Below are 16127 nucleotides of genomic sequence, written 5' to 3' on the forward strand. Positions count from 1 at the left end.
ACTTATTTTGGATGCGATTAATCGTGATTAGTCGTTTGACGGCACTAATATATAGTTATAAAAATATTAATAATATACATTACAATAATTTACATATTATAATAAGAATTTATATATTTGATAATGTATAATCAATTTTATTAATATATAATTGTAGCGTTTATATATAATTTAATATTTAAAATACGATAATTGATAATACATTATATACTAAACACACAAACAAACAGAAAATATAATACAGTTTTATGTGTATACACAAACTTTATAACTACATGTTTTATAGATAAACGACATTATAATTTATACATTAAAATTACTTTATATTTAATATTATTGCTAACCAATACATTAATTATCTCTCTCTATACACACAAATATAATATTAAATTGAATGTAGATTAGATATATAAACACATACAAACTATATATGTATGTATATGTATTTCTATAAGAAAATATACAAATATAAGAAATAATAACGAAAATAACTAAGAAATTGCATTATAACATGCAAAATAATACATTAGTAGTTAGAAATCTTTCTCAAATAATAATAAAACAAACAAAGAAACAAATAAATACACAAATATCTATTTGATTGTGTTTGAAATCATGATTTCTGTTTAGTAAGAGCAGAGGTGTGTGTTGTGCGCTGACCTTCTTGTATTGCGGCTGGCTGAGGACGGAGGTCGGGTGGAGGCGCACCTTCTTCTCTCTGGAGCTCATGAGGCTCAGCGTGTCCCGCTCCACGTGGATCAGATTGGGATACATCCCAGCGACCAGCGCAGCCTTCACCACGGCCCAGTTCTCCGAGTTCTGGTTCACATCCCGAATGTCTCCGCCGCCCCTCGCTCGCACGAACCCTGCAGGACACACAGAGCTCATTCTCACTTCAGTTTTAGTCCTGGAGCTCCTAGGGTGGTGCTAGCGTGTGGTGAACAGGGTGGATGTTCTTCAGAAACACCGAGTGTGATGCTGTGAATCGAACCTCACCTGTGGCTCGGAGCTGTCCCAAAAGCTGCGTCCTCATCCCGACGATGATCTCCATGGTGGCCTGAGAGAGGAAGTTCTTCTCACAGAAGGCTCTTTCCCAGCCATCACTGCGAGCCTTCTGCCAGGCCTGAACCAATCCACACAAACACACAACAACACCACTCGTGACTATCAGCAGCGCTTCAGTACTAGTGTGGACATCATTAAGAGCTGTGGCTCCTCGACGGAGTGGTGTCTGACCTGGAAGGCGCGCAGCAGGGCCATGTGGTCGCTGAAGGTGTTGGCGGTGAAGCGTTTCCTGCACAGCATGGCTGCACGCTTCTGAGCGGCCTGAGCGGGGAGAACGAAGGGGTCTCTGTGAGCCAGTGTGCAGGCGATGGTGAGGATGGGGTCCAAACACTTCAGCACCACCGCACACAGAACCATCTTCCCCAGGTGTGGCTCCACGGGCAGATCCGCGAGGTGATAGCCCAGCTCCGTCAGGTTCTCCCAGGGGTCCATCGCGTCGATCGTCTGCGTGGAGGAGACACACATTACTGCACTGAAGCAATAAAAGACATTTCTGGAAACTTTTGAACCCAATAAACTCGTGGTGTTTTTGAAAGCAGCACCGTCTGACCTTCAGCATCTGTACGGCGTGTTTGACCGTGTGCAGGTGAGGCGGCTCCGGGGCTTTCGACAGGAACTCAGCGATCGGACAGGAGATGGGTGCCAGCAGTTTAGTGTGCAGACACAGCTCCTGACACACACACACACACACACACACAGGTTATCATGACAGAACTGATGAACTTTACACTGAACTGAATTGTGCTGAATAATGAGATTATCTTCTGTAGCGCTGCTTCTTTGTTTCTCAGTTATAGAATCTGTTTATTAGTCTGAAGCTGTCTTGACTAAATCATAATGAAATAAAACATCAAAAGCAGTTATTGTGACTTTACACCTCCCATCTCAATCTTTTTTCTTGCAAAACTCAGCAAAAACAACCAGAATTGTGAGATAGCCCCAATCACCTTTCACATTTCTTTATTCCTTGCCAAAAACAAAACAATAGATTTTAGGAACACACATTTAATAGTAGCTCGAGTTTAGATGCAGATTTATGCTCGTTATCAAAATCAGTTATATAGCTTTAAAAATGGTAGCAATCTCATTTTTATAAGCTCAAATGTAACAATTCTGACTGTTTTTTAATTAACCAATGGTCTTCAATAGTAGCATATATTCCATTACTCCTCCTTCGATACATTTAATACATGTCTACATTAATAATACAGCAAAATTTGATACATATCCCCACATTCCTAACACAAAACAATGGTAATTTGTATTTATGGGTGGATTTATGTGTGCCCTTTACTCTGCCTCTGTGTTGTATGTTCTGTGTTTGCACACGCGTGTACCTGTAGTGGCATGCGCAGCAGCTGAGGAACCTGGTGCTCCAGCATGTTGTTGAACCTCAGACGGCTGAAGAGATGGAAACAGATGCCTGGTCTGCAGCGGCCCGCTCTAAACAACACGTCTCCGTCAGTCCTACAATCACACGCTGGTCATGTGTGACACACGGATGTGTGAGAGTTACCTGCCCTTCCTCTGCAGAGCGCTGGCCTTCGAGATCCACACCATCTTCAGCATGGTCACGTTACTCAGAGCGTCATAGGCCTTCTGCAGCAAACACAAGAAACAAGAACACCCTCAGTCTACACTCAGGAGAATACAACATCAAAACTGCAGTGAATGGGTGCCGTCACTGGATTTCATCTTCTCCAGATGTTCACTGATGGACTGGAGCGCTGTGGATTATTGTGCTGTTTTTATCAGACTCTCGTTCTGACGGCACCCATTCACATCCACTGCTGAGACACTGATGCGATGCTGAGGAAACACACTCATCCTGATGAACTGCACACCTCTTTAACTTTGCCCGAGTCGATGACAAACACGACGTCGTTGACTGTAATGCTGGTCTCTGCGATGTTGGTGGAGAGGATCTGGGGAACGAGAGGAGATTGTCTGAGCTGATCAGATTTAGAGGAGTCTGTGTGGAGTTCACAGTAATGAGAGAAACAGATACGCACTATTTTGCGAACACCTTTCGGCGTGTTCTTCAGAACCTTCTTCTGGTCTGACGTCTGCATACTAGAGTGTAGTATGAACACCTGAAACCTGTGATACACACTTAGTTCATCAATAACCAGCCAGACGTCTTCTTAATGAATGTATAGTTTGACAGCAAGCAATTCTAAAGAAATTAAACAATCTTTCAGTAAATGCAAGGACTGTTTCTGCCTCTGAAAGTACTGTTTATTTCATATAAAGCTCACTTTTAAATTATCCAATCAAAACCCCACAAAATAAGTGCATTGTTATAAGTGCATGGATAAAGTAGGTGCATGATTCCACGTTGAATATTGTGTTGTGTTTCACTTGTTGGATTCAACATTAGAACCTCTCACAGACCTCTGCTGGTGATCTGTAAACCTTTTATCATCAAAGAGGATGCGATCTCTCAGAGACACAATCTCATCGTAGCCCGGCAGGAATATCAACACTGCGCCTGAGAAGTACAAGATATTTACCAGATTAACACCTGTTTTAATATGTTTAGAGAACCAAAGGTGAAAAGCATTACGAATTATGAACAACACCTGTTTTATGGCGTATTTATTCATTATTTTCATGACATTTAAGCACATCAACGCCTCAATTTTTAAACATAAAAATACTAAAAATAATTACATATTATTGACAGTGTAAGGTATTTACACCAGTATTATTATAGTTAAATAAAAAACAAAAATGGAAAGTAAATGTAAAAAAAATGTGGACACTTGAAATAAAAAACATTATCTGAAAAAAATAAAAAAAATAAAAAACTTTTTATTTTAAACATTTTATTAAAAATTTAAAAATGTTTAAAAATAAAAAGAATAAAAACTATATTAAATAAAAACTAAAAGACATTTTTTTTAAATAAAAACAAACAAAATATTAAAATAAAAACAGATTTAAATAATAATACTTGTATTGCTGTCCTGAATGCAATTTTTTTTTTAAATCCATCAATTCGTCCTTCCTTATTGTGAAATAATAACTGTGTTACAGTAATACAAACTATCAGTATATTTATTTTATTATTTATCAATTCTAAAGCAATGAGAATTGTAAAAAATCAGTAATAAACCAGGTTTAATGAGATTCACAGCAGGAGCCTGGAACACAAGCTCAGCTCGTGTCTGTGTCGTATCGGAGCAGATATGAACCCGTGTGTGTCTCACCCTCGTCAGAGCTCTGGAAGATGGTGAAGAGCAGATGCAGGATGAGATCCAGGTCCACTCTCTCATCGTCGAAGCTGTGATGATACGCTTTGAGCAGCTCCTGGTCCTCAGGATTCAGCTCTGAAGCAGCCGTCTGAACCAGAGACGCCTCGTCCAGCTGACCTGCCTCGACACACCATCTGCACACACACACACACACACACACACACCTCAGCAGGGGCTGTACACACAGACTCTGTGAGATGAAGTCAAACGCAGAGCTCACATGTGAGACTCCAGCAGATCTACAGCCTCAGTTTGATTGAAGTGTCTGGCCCAGTCCAGAGCCGTCCTGAAATACACATCACAGTAATCGATCACTTAGAGCTTTCCACCTGTTTCCTGTTACTGAACTAGCTAGAGACGAGCAGGAAGTGATGCTGAACAAGGATCTGATCGGAACAATACTAACTGCATTTAATTCAATGTGATGAAGCAGTGCAAAACTACATCATTTATAAGTGACTGTACTCAATGTAACTCATTTCACAAAATGGTTATGAATAACTAAATGATCTGAAATATAATTATTTATTTTATTTACAAGAGGATCTGAGGGATTTTTTTTTAAATATATATATTTTTTATGGTAGGATCACTTAAATGAATGGTAGTGTTATTTTAATATTATGGTTATTTTTTCATTAATTAATTTTATTTTAGGGTTTTCCTTTAATATTTAGAATTTTTTTCTCTTATTTGTTTGATATTTTTTGCTTATTTAGTTTTAGTTATTATAGAGCTCATAACTTACATATAACTACATAAATATAAATGTAACAATTTTTTAGTATAACCTCAAGTACTCAAATAACTAAAGCTAAAACAGAAAGTATATATTATAAATTATATATCACCTATCATCAACAATTAATGCATTATCTATATAGAAATTTTAAAAAAATGACAAAAAAAGCACAACAATATTACAAATGAACTGTGAAAGTGAAAACTGAAGAAAAAAAATATATTTTACATACATTTATCGGTGTGTGTGTGTGTGTGTTTCGGCGTATGTGTAGGGGTGTGTGTTTGTGTGTGTAAACTACAGTGTATATACACAATTTGGACAAAAGTATTGGAACCCCCTTCTTTAGAACAGATAAAGGTACTTCCAAACTGTGGCAACAAAAATGTAAACAATTCATGTAATTAAAACTTTATGATTTTTTCCATCTCTGTTCCATCAGTGTTTGGCTCGAGGTCTGTGTTTAAAGTCACAGCAGACCACTCAATTCTTCCACACTGACTCGATCAATCACTTCTTTCTGAAGCTTGTCTTACACACACAGTCACTGTCAGGATAGAATATAAGACTCCTGTCCAAACCATTGCTGTGAAATCAGAAGCACACAGTTCACTAGAATATCATCATATGCTTCAACATTAAGATTTCAACTGATGGAAATGACTAAAGTAGTCAAAGCTGCTCATTAGAAGGGGTGCCAATACTTTTGTCCAAACAGTATATGATCAATGACTTGGTGCTGGGTGAATATTTTGTTCAAGAAAGTGTTTTTATGCCTTACTGAACAATAATGATCCCACTGCTGGATATCAGAAACTCTCTCTGCTGTGATGTGTGTGTTGTGTTTCTGACTCCTCACCATCCGTTGGAGGCTTTGGTGTTGGCGTTCGCACCCATACTGAGGAGCTGCTCCATCTGACTGAGAAAACCTCGTCCGGCGGACACCATCAGCGGCGTGACGCTCGTCTCGCTGTGTCTGTAATCCACTGAAAGAGCAGCACAAACACACCAGACTCCATCACAATCAACAGGGTCAGACAGAAAATTTCCACGCACTACTTTCAAAGCCTCTCTAACGACGTGGTTTGATATGAAACACGAGCTGCGACAGTCCTACCGCTGATGTTCTCGTTCAGGATCAGATTGAAGAGCTGCACGAAGGCGTCGGCGTCTTGGTTCAAGAAGATGTTGGAGATGCAGGCGTCCATTTCTCTGAGCAGCCAGGGCTCCAGTGTGGCCACGTCCTTCTCGCTCTGCGCACACACAGCACAAACACTTCAAATCTGACCGTATTAAACACTCGTTTGGGGGAGAAAGACAGTACCGTCTGACTGAAGACACTGTCGCCGCCGTCATCGAGCAGGTCGTTCTCCTGCAGGACACAGGTGTGTGTCTTCTCCCTCGGAGCCTCGGGCTGCAGGACGTCTAGACGAGCGTCACACCACTCCGTCAGAGACGTCTGCTGTCTCTCCTCTGAACACACACACACACACACACGGAAATAAAACACATCACAGCTTCCACAGAAAAACTTTCAATGTATTTTGATCAGCACCCTTGAGCAGAAGAGACTAGAAACATAACAAAAATGGTGATTCTCCCAAACGTGTGTTTCGGCGCTGAGCATCACCTCTCTGCGCCTCCTTCTTGTACTTCATCATGTCTTTGTTGATGTAGCCGGTGGTGCGCAGGATGTCCTCCAGAAACAGCTGCTTGACCTCATATGGACAACCTTTGACTTCAAAGAAAATACAACGTTGTCATCAAGCATCAAATCTGGTGAATTTTGACAAACATTCATATATGATGTTTATCAGGTTGTGCTCCATTCAGACTTAAAGAGTGCCTTTAGAAACTTTAGAAACTCAATTCCTGAAGTGAATGTAAATAAATGCAACTTAATTATGTTGTCACATTTTGGCCACTTTAATTCAAATCAGTACTGAATCTGTTTTGGTAACACTCCACTAGTTACAGCATTCATTAATCTCAGTTTACAATAGAGATAAAAACCGTTCATTGTTTGTTAACAACTGAAAGCTTTTAGTAGAGTGTTGCTGGATCATAACTTCAAGGTTTCTTCTATCCGTTCTCTTACTGTGAATGACAGGACAGGCTCCGAAGTATCTGACGAACAGATTGACGTCCAGAGCGGCGCTGGACAGGATGAGCTTCAGCGACGGCGTCTTCTGGACCAGCTCCTTCATCTTGGTGAGTAAGAAGTCTGTCAGGCCGTCTCGCTCGTGCACCTCGTCCTGAAGGAGCACAAGACATTAGGACACGAGCCGGAGAACACACAGAGACGTTCGTCTAGAGATTGTGCGCTGCTCACCACGATGACATGTGTGACGGTGGACAGGGCTTCGTCTCCGGACATCAGCGTCCGCAGCAGGACTCCACTCGTGCAGAACGTCAGCAGCGTTTTAGGAGAGACTCTGAGGAGCAGACAATACCCACAATTCATCAGCACCAGTGTAGCTATTCAGATGGAAATACATCATCTAAAAGCTGAATAAAGAAGCTTTAGAATAAATCTGGAATCTGAGGGAGCAAACAAATCTAAATATTGAGGAAAATCATCTTTAAAGTTGTTCAAATGAATTCTTAGCAATGCATATTACTAATCAAACATACAGTTTTGAGATATTTACAGTAGGACATTTACTAAACTTCCTAATGGAACATGATCTTTACTTAACATCCTAATGATTTTTGGCATAAAAGAAACCCATACAATGTATTGTTTATTATATATCTGTGCTACTGATGTCAAAAACAGTAATTGTTACCATTACTCGTGTCATGTAGCCTGTTTGAATGACATTACAAGTCATTGTTTCCCATGAGTTTACTCTTATATTTAAATCATATGATATAGTTTAACAATATCAGCAAGAGTGACATTTTCCCCAATATCTGCGTGACTGCAAAAGTCATAGATTTTATTCAAGTCTAATAATAAGTTAACATTACAATTTAAACAAAATACTGTCTGTTTGTGTTTCACTTAAAGAATCCACATTTTGAACGAATCGTTTGAATGAATGACTAAAAAAAATCATTTTCACATTTATAAAACATTACTGAATTATCATCATCAGCCGTGTCTCAGAGGACATCGCTCAGCCCTATAACTGTTGTACACCTGCTCTCCAGACGGATCTGATAGCCGACGGTCTGTCCGATCTTCTCTCCGCGCTCCGCTGCCACACGCTCCGCCACAGCGATGGTCGCCAGCCTCCTGGGCTGAGTGCAGAAGATCCGGCAGGGAATCCCGCTCCGACAGCAGTCGTCCAGCAGGAACTGAGGGATCTGAGGGAGCACGTCAGTTCAAACACTTTTTACCTGTTTTGGTGCATGTCCCTTTAAATGCTAATGAGCTCTGCTGACTCCGCCCCACTCTTCTCTTCTGTTCTCATGAGACAGTGAACTTCAGCTGCATTCATCATGACAGGATCTGGTTCTGACGGGACTCACCTGTGTGGTTTTGCCGGAGCCGGTCTCACCCAAAACCAGCACCACCTGGTTCTCCCTGATGGTCTGGATGATCTCCTCCTGACGCTCGAACACGGGCAGAGCTCTCCGGAAACAGTCCAGATCAGACGGGCCTCGCTTCTGAGGAACCTGAGAAATACCGTGACTCAGACGACCGCTGGTCCTGCTTTTACTGTCTGGAGGAACCAACATACCAACAGAAGGAAGAAAACATCTTATATTCATATCCAAATGGAAGACCATACTTAAAAATATCACTGAAATCTTTTTGTTATTTAAGGGTCCTTAAAAATAACTTATTTTTATATGACTTGAAAATAAGTTGATTGAACCGGGGATTTTGTCGGCAGAAATGTAGCAAGTTTAAGACGTACAGGTGCAAAGCTTTTCTACTTCATCTGTTTTAACCTTTGATCAGCAAAAAGAGTTACTGTTGTTACAAACGGACCATGAGAGGATGAACCAACAACAAAAATTGCCTCACACTTACAAAATTCAGTATTATTATCTATTATTAATTTTACAACCATTTTATTTGAGACATACATTCTTCTGTACAATGTCAATATATTTCTGTCATAATTTCTTCAAGTTAAACCAAGCTTTTATTTTGGCGGGCTGTGCTGAAGACTCACCGCTGGAGTCCGGAGACGTGAAGACGGCTCTCTCGGTGCGCGGCTGCAGCTCACTGCGCTCTTTATTAGTGATGGGGAACCTCTGCAGGAGGCTCTGCACCATGTGTTTGGAGTTGTGAGAGAGGTTAAAGGTCATGATGGAGCGAGACGCCTCCGTCCCATCCTTCTTCCTCACCGTAAGATATCGACTGGAGCCTTTCCTGCAACAGCCGTTCACAACAACTTCATATTATCCCCAATTTACAATATTACTCTGGAGTTATTGAAGTGTATTGAGCTGAACAATGCTGTACAGCAGCATGCATTTATAATTATGCAAATTCAGCTTACCCTCTGCTTTTAGAGATGTAACCCAGGGACTGAGCGAGCCGATGTATGAACGCTCTCTCGGTATTCGTCAATGAAGAAGGAAAATCCAGTTCTGTGAGACACAACGACATCCTTAAACTCATAAAACAGGAATGCCTGAACCAGGCTCAATGCTACATCACAGGAGGAGCTCAAACCTTTCTCATCGCCGTACTGGAACCTCTCCAGAGCAATATTCACCGAAATCTTGACCTCTTCATCGATCCGGATGTCCTTCAGTCCCTTGGCTTTCAGAGAAGCCGTGTGTTTAGACGGGTTAGTGTGTGATTTATGAGCTCCGCGTGACATTTTCACCCTGATTGCAATAATAGAAAGTCAAAATAATGGATTATAAGCTCAGTAATTGCACATTAGATTTTGAAAAAGCTACATTTTACTTATCTGCATTTAACTGGTAACACAATTCAGTATGAAGTGATGGCTGGCTTCACAATATAGCTACCTTCAATGATTTTAGATACAATCATAGTAAAGTACCGTATTTTATTTATATATATTTTGTTTTATACATGACTTATTTAATTATTCACCCAAGTAACATTTAGAACAAGCAAACAGAAGATACAAATATTAAACCACACAAACAATAATAATGTTTCATGAAATGCGTGTTAGCTTCTAAAGCTAAACTGATGTATTTAACTCTAAAATACTATCTTAACCACACTGACACCTGCTCAGATAGCTTAATAACAGGAAAAGGTAGTGTTTTACTAAAAATATTCCTTAATATTGTGTTCTTAGCAGTTGAGTTCATTCATTAAGCGTCACGGGTAGCATTAGCATCATTAAACTGCTTCTTTAGTGAACGATAATAATAAAACCGAATCGTCTTACGCGTTTGGAGACTCTGAGGACAACAGACTGCGTGAAAGCAAACAGCTGTACGGAATCCGGTGTGTTTGATTCGGTTTCTGTCACTGACGCGATTGGGTTTGTGTTTCTGACGGTAGAGAATCGAAACTGACGCGGCGCTGCGGCTGCGCATGCGCAACAGCGAACAACTACAGCTCGCGCCACTGACGTCAGCGGCGTGCGTCATCGTGCGCTTATCGACACGTTGCAATGAAGGTTTATTATGAAAGGCCATTTGGACTTTGCCAAGAAAAAAAAAACTATTGGTACCCAAGGTAGAGAAAGTAAACTTTAAAATTTACATAGATACTACCAGTAGACAATTTTATTGTTAAATAAAAAAATATATAGATTTGAATTATTATCTTTGTAATATGATGACTGAAACCATTCATTTTGGCATTCCTCTCATGTTAATTTATTTTATTTTATGTATTCATTTATTTATTTTGTGAAAAATTTGACTACATTTATGACTGATTACATTGACCTCTCATTTTCTTTGAGCTTATTATTAATTTCTAATACTAATATTCCCTCAAATAAAAGGAAAGAGTAGGCTATTACAGTACATTATACATTTAATTTTATTAAAATACATTTGTCCTTTAATATAAAATATTTGCTTAATGTTTAGCCCACCCCCTTGGCTATATATGTATTTTTGTATACATATTTTTGTTTTGTTTGTGTTTTATGTCTCATGTTTATTATTGTAGTCCTTACTGTACTTTGACTGTGTTTAACACAGGTTTAATAAAAATAAAAAATAAAAATCAATACATTGTAATATTTGAGTTCTTATATATTTAAATATCATTTACTATAAAAATATATGAATGATAATTAGGGATAATTATTAAGAATAATTTATTTCTGTTGTGTGAATATATGTACGAAGCCCCGCTCATGACACAGGGAAAAAATATAAGGCTAAATCGTGCACACAATTTACAAAATTCATTCCCTCAATTTACTAATGCTAATTTACTATTTACTAATTTAATCTAATAACAAGTACTTAATTTTCAGAATCTGATTAAGTAATTTCTAAAGTATGTGTTGCACTGAAAATTCATATAAAACATGAAAAATGATAAAAAGTATTATCTGAAATACAAATATTAAAAATATTAGTAAAATATGATACAAATGATGACAGTTGATAAATGAAGACCTAGTGACACTCAACACTTGTCATCTGTTGGAAAGAGTTTAATATCTCCACGCATCAGACAGAAATGATCCTGACATCATATTCTTCATGTCAGTCGCTATGAAGGACTGTGTTCCAGTCGTCTGGTCCTCGGAGGCTGAACGGAAGCCGCTTCTGTCGTCGCCATTTTGCTCTTCGGTTCTTAAACCACACCTTAAACAAACAAAGTCACTATTTATTGACTTTCAGCATTAATTGGTATTACAGCTGTTGTTGAATAGAAAAGAGCATAATGCAAGCCGAAAAAAATATATTCTGAGAAAAAAGTAAGAATTGCAAGATAAATACTCAGAATTCTGACTTTATATATCACAACTCTGACTTTATGTCTTGCAATTCTGACTTTACATGTCACAATTCTGACTTTACGTCGCACAATTCTGACTTTATAATTCACAATTGAGACTTTGCAGTTCTGACTTTATGTGTCACAATTCTAACTTTTTGACTTCACATCTCACAATTCTGACTTCTCACAATTCTGACTTTACGTGTCTCGTAATTCTGACTTTACGACTTTACGTCTTGTAATTCTGACTTTATATTTCACAATTCTGACTTCGCAATTCTGACTTTACATGTCGTAATTCTGACTTTACATGTCACAATTCTGACTTTACATCTCGCAATTCTGACTTTACATCTCACAATTCTGACTTTACAATTCTGACTTTATCTCTCGCAATTCTGACTTTACGTCTCACAATTCTGACTTTACATCTCACAATTCTGACTTTACAATTCTGACTTTATCTCTCGCAATTCTGACTTTACGTCTCACAATTCTGACTTTACATCTCGCAATTCTGAGTTTACGTATCGCAATTCAGATTTTCCGTGTCTCGTAATTCAGATTTTTCGTGTCTTGTAATTCTGACTTTACGTGTCTCGTAATTCTAACTTTTCTATTTTACGTCTCACAATTCTGACTTTACGTCTCACAATTATGACTTTACATCTCACAATTCTGACTTTACATCTTGTAATTCTGACTTTACAACTTTACGTCCCACAATTCAGATTTTACGTCCCACAATCTGACTTTACATGTCACAAATCTGGCTTTACTTCTTGCAATTCTGACTTTATCTCTCGCAATTCTGACTTTACATGTCGCAATTCTGACTTTACGTCTTACAATTCTGACATTACGTCTTGTAGTTCTGACTTTAAAACTTTACGTCCCACAATTCAGATTTTACATCTCGCAATTCTGACTTTACATCTTGTAATTCTGACTTTACGTGTCTCGTAATTCTAACTTTTCGATTTTACGTCTCACAATTCTGACTTTACGTCTTACAATTCTGACTTTACATCTCACAATTCTAACTTTACAATTCTGACTTTATCTCTCGCAATTCTGACTTAACGTTTCACAATTCTGACTTTACGTCTCACAATTCTGACTTTACGTCTCGCAATTCTGACTTTACATCTCACAATTCTGACTTTACGTCTCGCAGTTCTGACTTTACGTCTCACAATTCTGACTTTACATCTTGTAATTCTGACTTTACAACTTTACATTCCACAATTCTGATTTTACGTCCCACAATTCTGACTTTACGTCTCACAATTCTGACTTTACGTCTCGCAATTCTGACTTTACGTCTCACAATTCTGACTTTATGTCTCGCAATTCAAATTTTACGTCACAAATCTGGCTTTACTTCTTGCAATTCTGCCTTTACATTTCACAATTCTGGCTTTACATGTCACAATTCTGACTTTACGTCTCGCAATTTTGACTTTACATGTCGAAATTCTGGCTTTACATGTCACAATTCTGACTTTACGTCTCGCGATTTTGACTTTAAATGTTGCAATTCTGACTTTATGTCTCGCAAATCTAACTTTACTTCTCGCAATTCTGACTTTACAATTCTGACTTTATCTCTCACAATTCTAACTTTACATGTCGCAATTCTGACTTTGCGTCTCGCAATTATGACTTTACGTCTCATAATTCTGACTTTACATGTCGCAATTCTGACTTTACGTCTCACAATTCTGACTTTACGTCTCATAATTCTGACTTTACATATCACAATTCTGGCTTTACATCTCACAATTCTGGCTTTACGTCTCACAATTCTGACTTTATGTCTTGTAATTCTGACTTTACAGCTTTACGTCCCACAATTCTGACTTTACGTCTCGCAATTCTGACTTTATGTCTCACAATTCTGACTTTATGTCTCACAATTCTGACTTTTTATTTCTCCCAATTCTGAATTTTCTGAATTGCATGAAAAAATGTAATTATATATTTTTTTTAATTTCAGAATAAGAAACAAGTTTTCCACTGAACCATCCGTTTAAAATAACAAACCTTTATTTTTAAGAGTGTACAGGATTGGAACAACTTTAAATCAAGTAAATAATTAAAAAATCTATTGTTTTGGGTGGGATATGACATGATTATTGAGTTCCGTGGATAACCTCGACTCTCTCCTCACGCAGGTGTGTTCTCTGGGCCAGCTGCTCGCGGGTGTGGATGTCTGGATACTGGTTCTGTCTGAACAGATCCTCCAAAGCGTCCAGCTGCTCTTCTGTGAAGATGGTGCGGTGACGCCGAACCCTCCTCTGAACATGACTGAAGCTTTCCCTGCTGTGAGCTTCTGCAAACATCCGCTTACCCCAAACTACACGACAGCAACAAAAACCACAGAGATCAGCATCAGCCTAACCACAAGATTAAACAGAGAAAATATAATCAAACTTCATCTTGAGAACAAGTCATGTCACACCCAAAAATCAAACCAGTATAATATTATTTTAACTACAATTAAGCAAATTTTCAACTAAAACAGGTATTATTATAATTAACTAAAACTTTTGTTACAGGAAACAAACTAGAATATATAAAAATGAAATACAAAATATATATTTAACCTAAAACATTTCTACATACAAAAATTACTGAAAGTAAGTATAAAATAAAAAATTATTAAAATAGACATATATAAATACAAAATAAGATATTCTATAAATTGGAAAATTACACACATCAAAATTTCTAAAATGAAAATAAAAACTGATTCAAAATGTTAATGAAAACACAATGATAAATACCTCAATGATACTACAATAACACCGAACATAAAGCAATGCTCTACCAATGAAACTAGGAACACTATATAACATTATAAAAATCATTCTTCACATTCATTTTCAAGTGTTTTGGTTGTTTTGTTATATTTCCTTCACACTTACATTAAAATATTTTTATACTATTATCTTTGTTGCATCACACTGAAGAGAAGCACATTTGAAAACAGAACAAAAAAAGTGACGGCCGTTTCTGAGATGTTTTTGTGTCATTAAAGCTCTCTTACTGGCAGCCGTGTGCAGAATCTCTCCGCAGTGAGAACAGAAGCAGCAGGTCGATCTGAGGTCCGTCTGATTCATAGAGTCTCCATTCTCTGCAGATTCAGGGGCCGGCGTCTCCCCGCAGGGCCCCGGGGCCGAAGTCTCCTGCAGGCTGGGGATCCTGTGGTTGTCTGCGCTCAGAATGCGGTCGATGGTGAAGACAGAGCTCTTCTTGTCCATGGCATTTCTAGTTGGTTCTGAGCCAGAATGCGGTCGGGTTCAGAGCAGAACGTGTTCATATAGAGTCGGATCACTCTGCTCTCTGTGTCAAACCCCCATTTACCAAATAGATTAAAAGCAAGCAGACAAAACATTATCCCTCTATACAGCCAGGAGGAAAAAATGTATAAAGTGGCTGAGAAATCCCAGCTAATCTGGGCAGTTTTGTGAAGGTGTTAGTGAGCGCTGGAGATGGAGGTAATCTGGCTTTAGCTGACAAGAAATCAGATCGCACTGTATCAAATGAGATGTACACAGAGGCAGAAAGCCTCATTGTTGTGCTGAAAGATAAACGCACGGCATTATGTGTTTTGATTCTGCTGGATGTCGACGGAGAGCATGAAGGTCTCTGAGAGGATCAGCTTTGGCTTCAGCATTTGCATGAGATTTAGTTCATATCACACCTGTTTAACCCTCCAGATCCAAGCATTCATACTGATCCTGCCTCCTTTCTTTTCCTTTCTTACTTATTTAAACACAAGTGTGATCCCCAGATGAACAACCCCAGAGGGTTCATAATTAAACACAAGCATGGTCTGATATTTGCTCGGTCAATTCAGTTTAATCCATGTTGTGTGAACATGTTTGTATAGGTTATGATAGGATAGTCTTGATTTATAGCCTATATGTGAAGAGTCTCTTATCACTGAGACACAGTGCAATGTCTCATTTTCAATAAAAAGGCGACGGCATTGTATATGCTCCATTCATTCTCAACAAATCCTTTGTAATCATACACGTCCGTCTGTAAGTGGTTTTCATCCAGGAATTAATGGATTTTCAAAATCTGTCCTAAGCCACACCGATCAAACGCAGATACAAATAAACAGTGTCTGTCTGCTGACGGAGAGTCTTTGCTTTACTTGCTTGATTGGGATTAATGGGCTTTTCTGTCTCTC

The 16127-nt window shown here is 38.5% G+C and overlaps 2 protein-coding genes across 3 annotated transcripts in view; both read right to left on the reverse strand.

The window, feature by feature from the left end:
* ythdc2 (YTH domain containing 2) overlaps window positions 1–10556 on the reverse strand; it is a 15752-nt gene extending 5196 nt beyond the window's left edge. For both annotated transcript variants that reach the window (XM_026243849.1, XM_026243839.1), the window contains exons 1-23: window positions 10401–10556; window positions 9701–9858; window positions 9525–9615; window positions 9195–9394; window positions 8542–8735; window positions 8210–8376; window positions 7397–7499; window positions 7163–7319; window positions 6695–6802; window positions 6389–6537; window positions 6182–6317; window positions 5924–6050; window positions 4543–4608; window positions 4278–4456; window positions 3460–3556; window positions 3078–3165; window positions 2910–2990; window positions 2582–2664; window positions 2403–2508; window positions 1616–1735; window positions 1237–1509; window positions 997–1123; window positions 661–866 (exon numbers count right to left, since the gene is read on the reverse strand). In XM_026243849.1, the coding sequence (XP_026099634.1) occupies window positions 661–866; window positions 997–1123; window positions 1237–1509; window positions 1616–1735; window positions 2403–2508; window positions 2582–2664; window positions 2910–2990; window positions 3078–3165; window positions 3460–3556; window positions 4278–4456; window positions 4543–4608; window positions 5924–6050; window positions 6182–6317; window positions 6389–6537; window positions 6695–6802; window positions 7163–7319; window positions 7397–7499; window positions 8210–8376; window positions 8542–8735; window positions 9195–9394; window positions 9525–9615; window positions 9701–9851 (3009 nt within the window). In that variant the 5' untranslated portion in view covers window positions 9852–9858; window positions 10401–10556. The remainder of the gene's footprint in view (window positions 1–660; window positions 867–996; window positions 1124–1236; window positions 1510–1615; window positions 1736–2402; window positions 2509–2581; window positions 2665–2909; window positions 2991–3077; window positions 3166–3459; window positions 3557–4277; window positions 4457–4542; window positions 4609–5923; window positions 6051–6181; window positions 6318–6388; window positions 6538–6694; window positions 6803–7162; window positions 7320–7396; window positions 7500–8209; window positions 8377–8541; window positions 8736–9194; window positions 9395–9524; window positions 9616–9700; window positions 9859–10400) is intronic.
* Window positions 10557–14058: 3502 nt separating this feature from the next.
* LOC113087040 (homeobox protein goosecoid-2) lies at window positions 14059–15189 on the reverse strand. The gene is made up of 2 exons (XM_026255540.1): window positions 14976–15189; window positions 14059–14282 (listed from the first exon to the last, which is right to left on the reverse strand). Exons 1-2 carry the CDS (start codon window positions 15187–15189, stop codon window positions 14059–14061), a joined length of 438 nt encoding a protein of 145 aa, XP_026111325.1.
* Between the last annotated feature and the right edge of the window lie 938 nt (window positions 15190–16127).

The sequence above is a fragment of the Carassius auratus genome, chromosome 5 (genome assembly GCF_003368295.1).
Source record: "Carassius auratus strain Wakin chromosome 5, ASM336829v1, whole genome shotgun sequence".
Taxonomy (NCBI): Eukaryota; Metazoa; Chordata; class Actinopteri; order Cypriniformes; family Cyprinidae; genus Carassius; species Carassius auratus.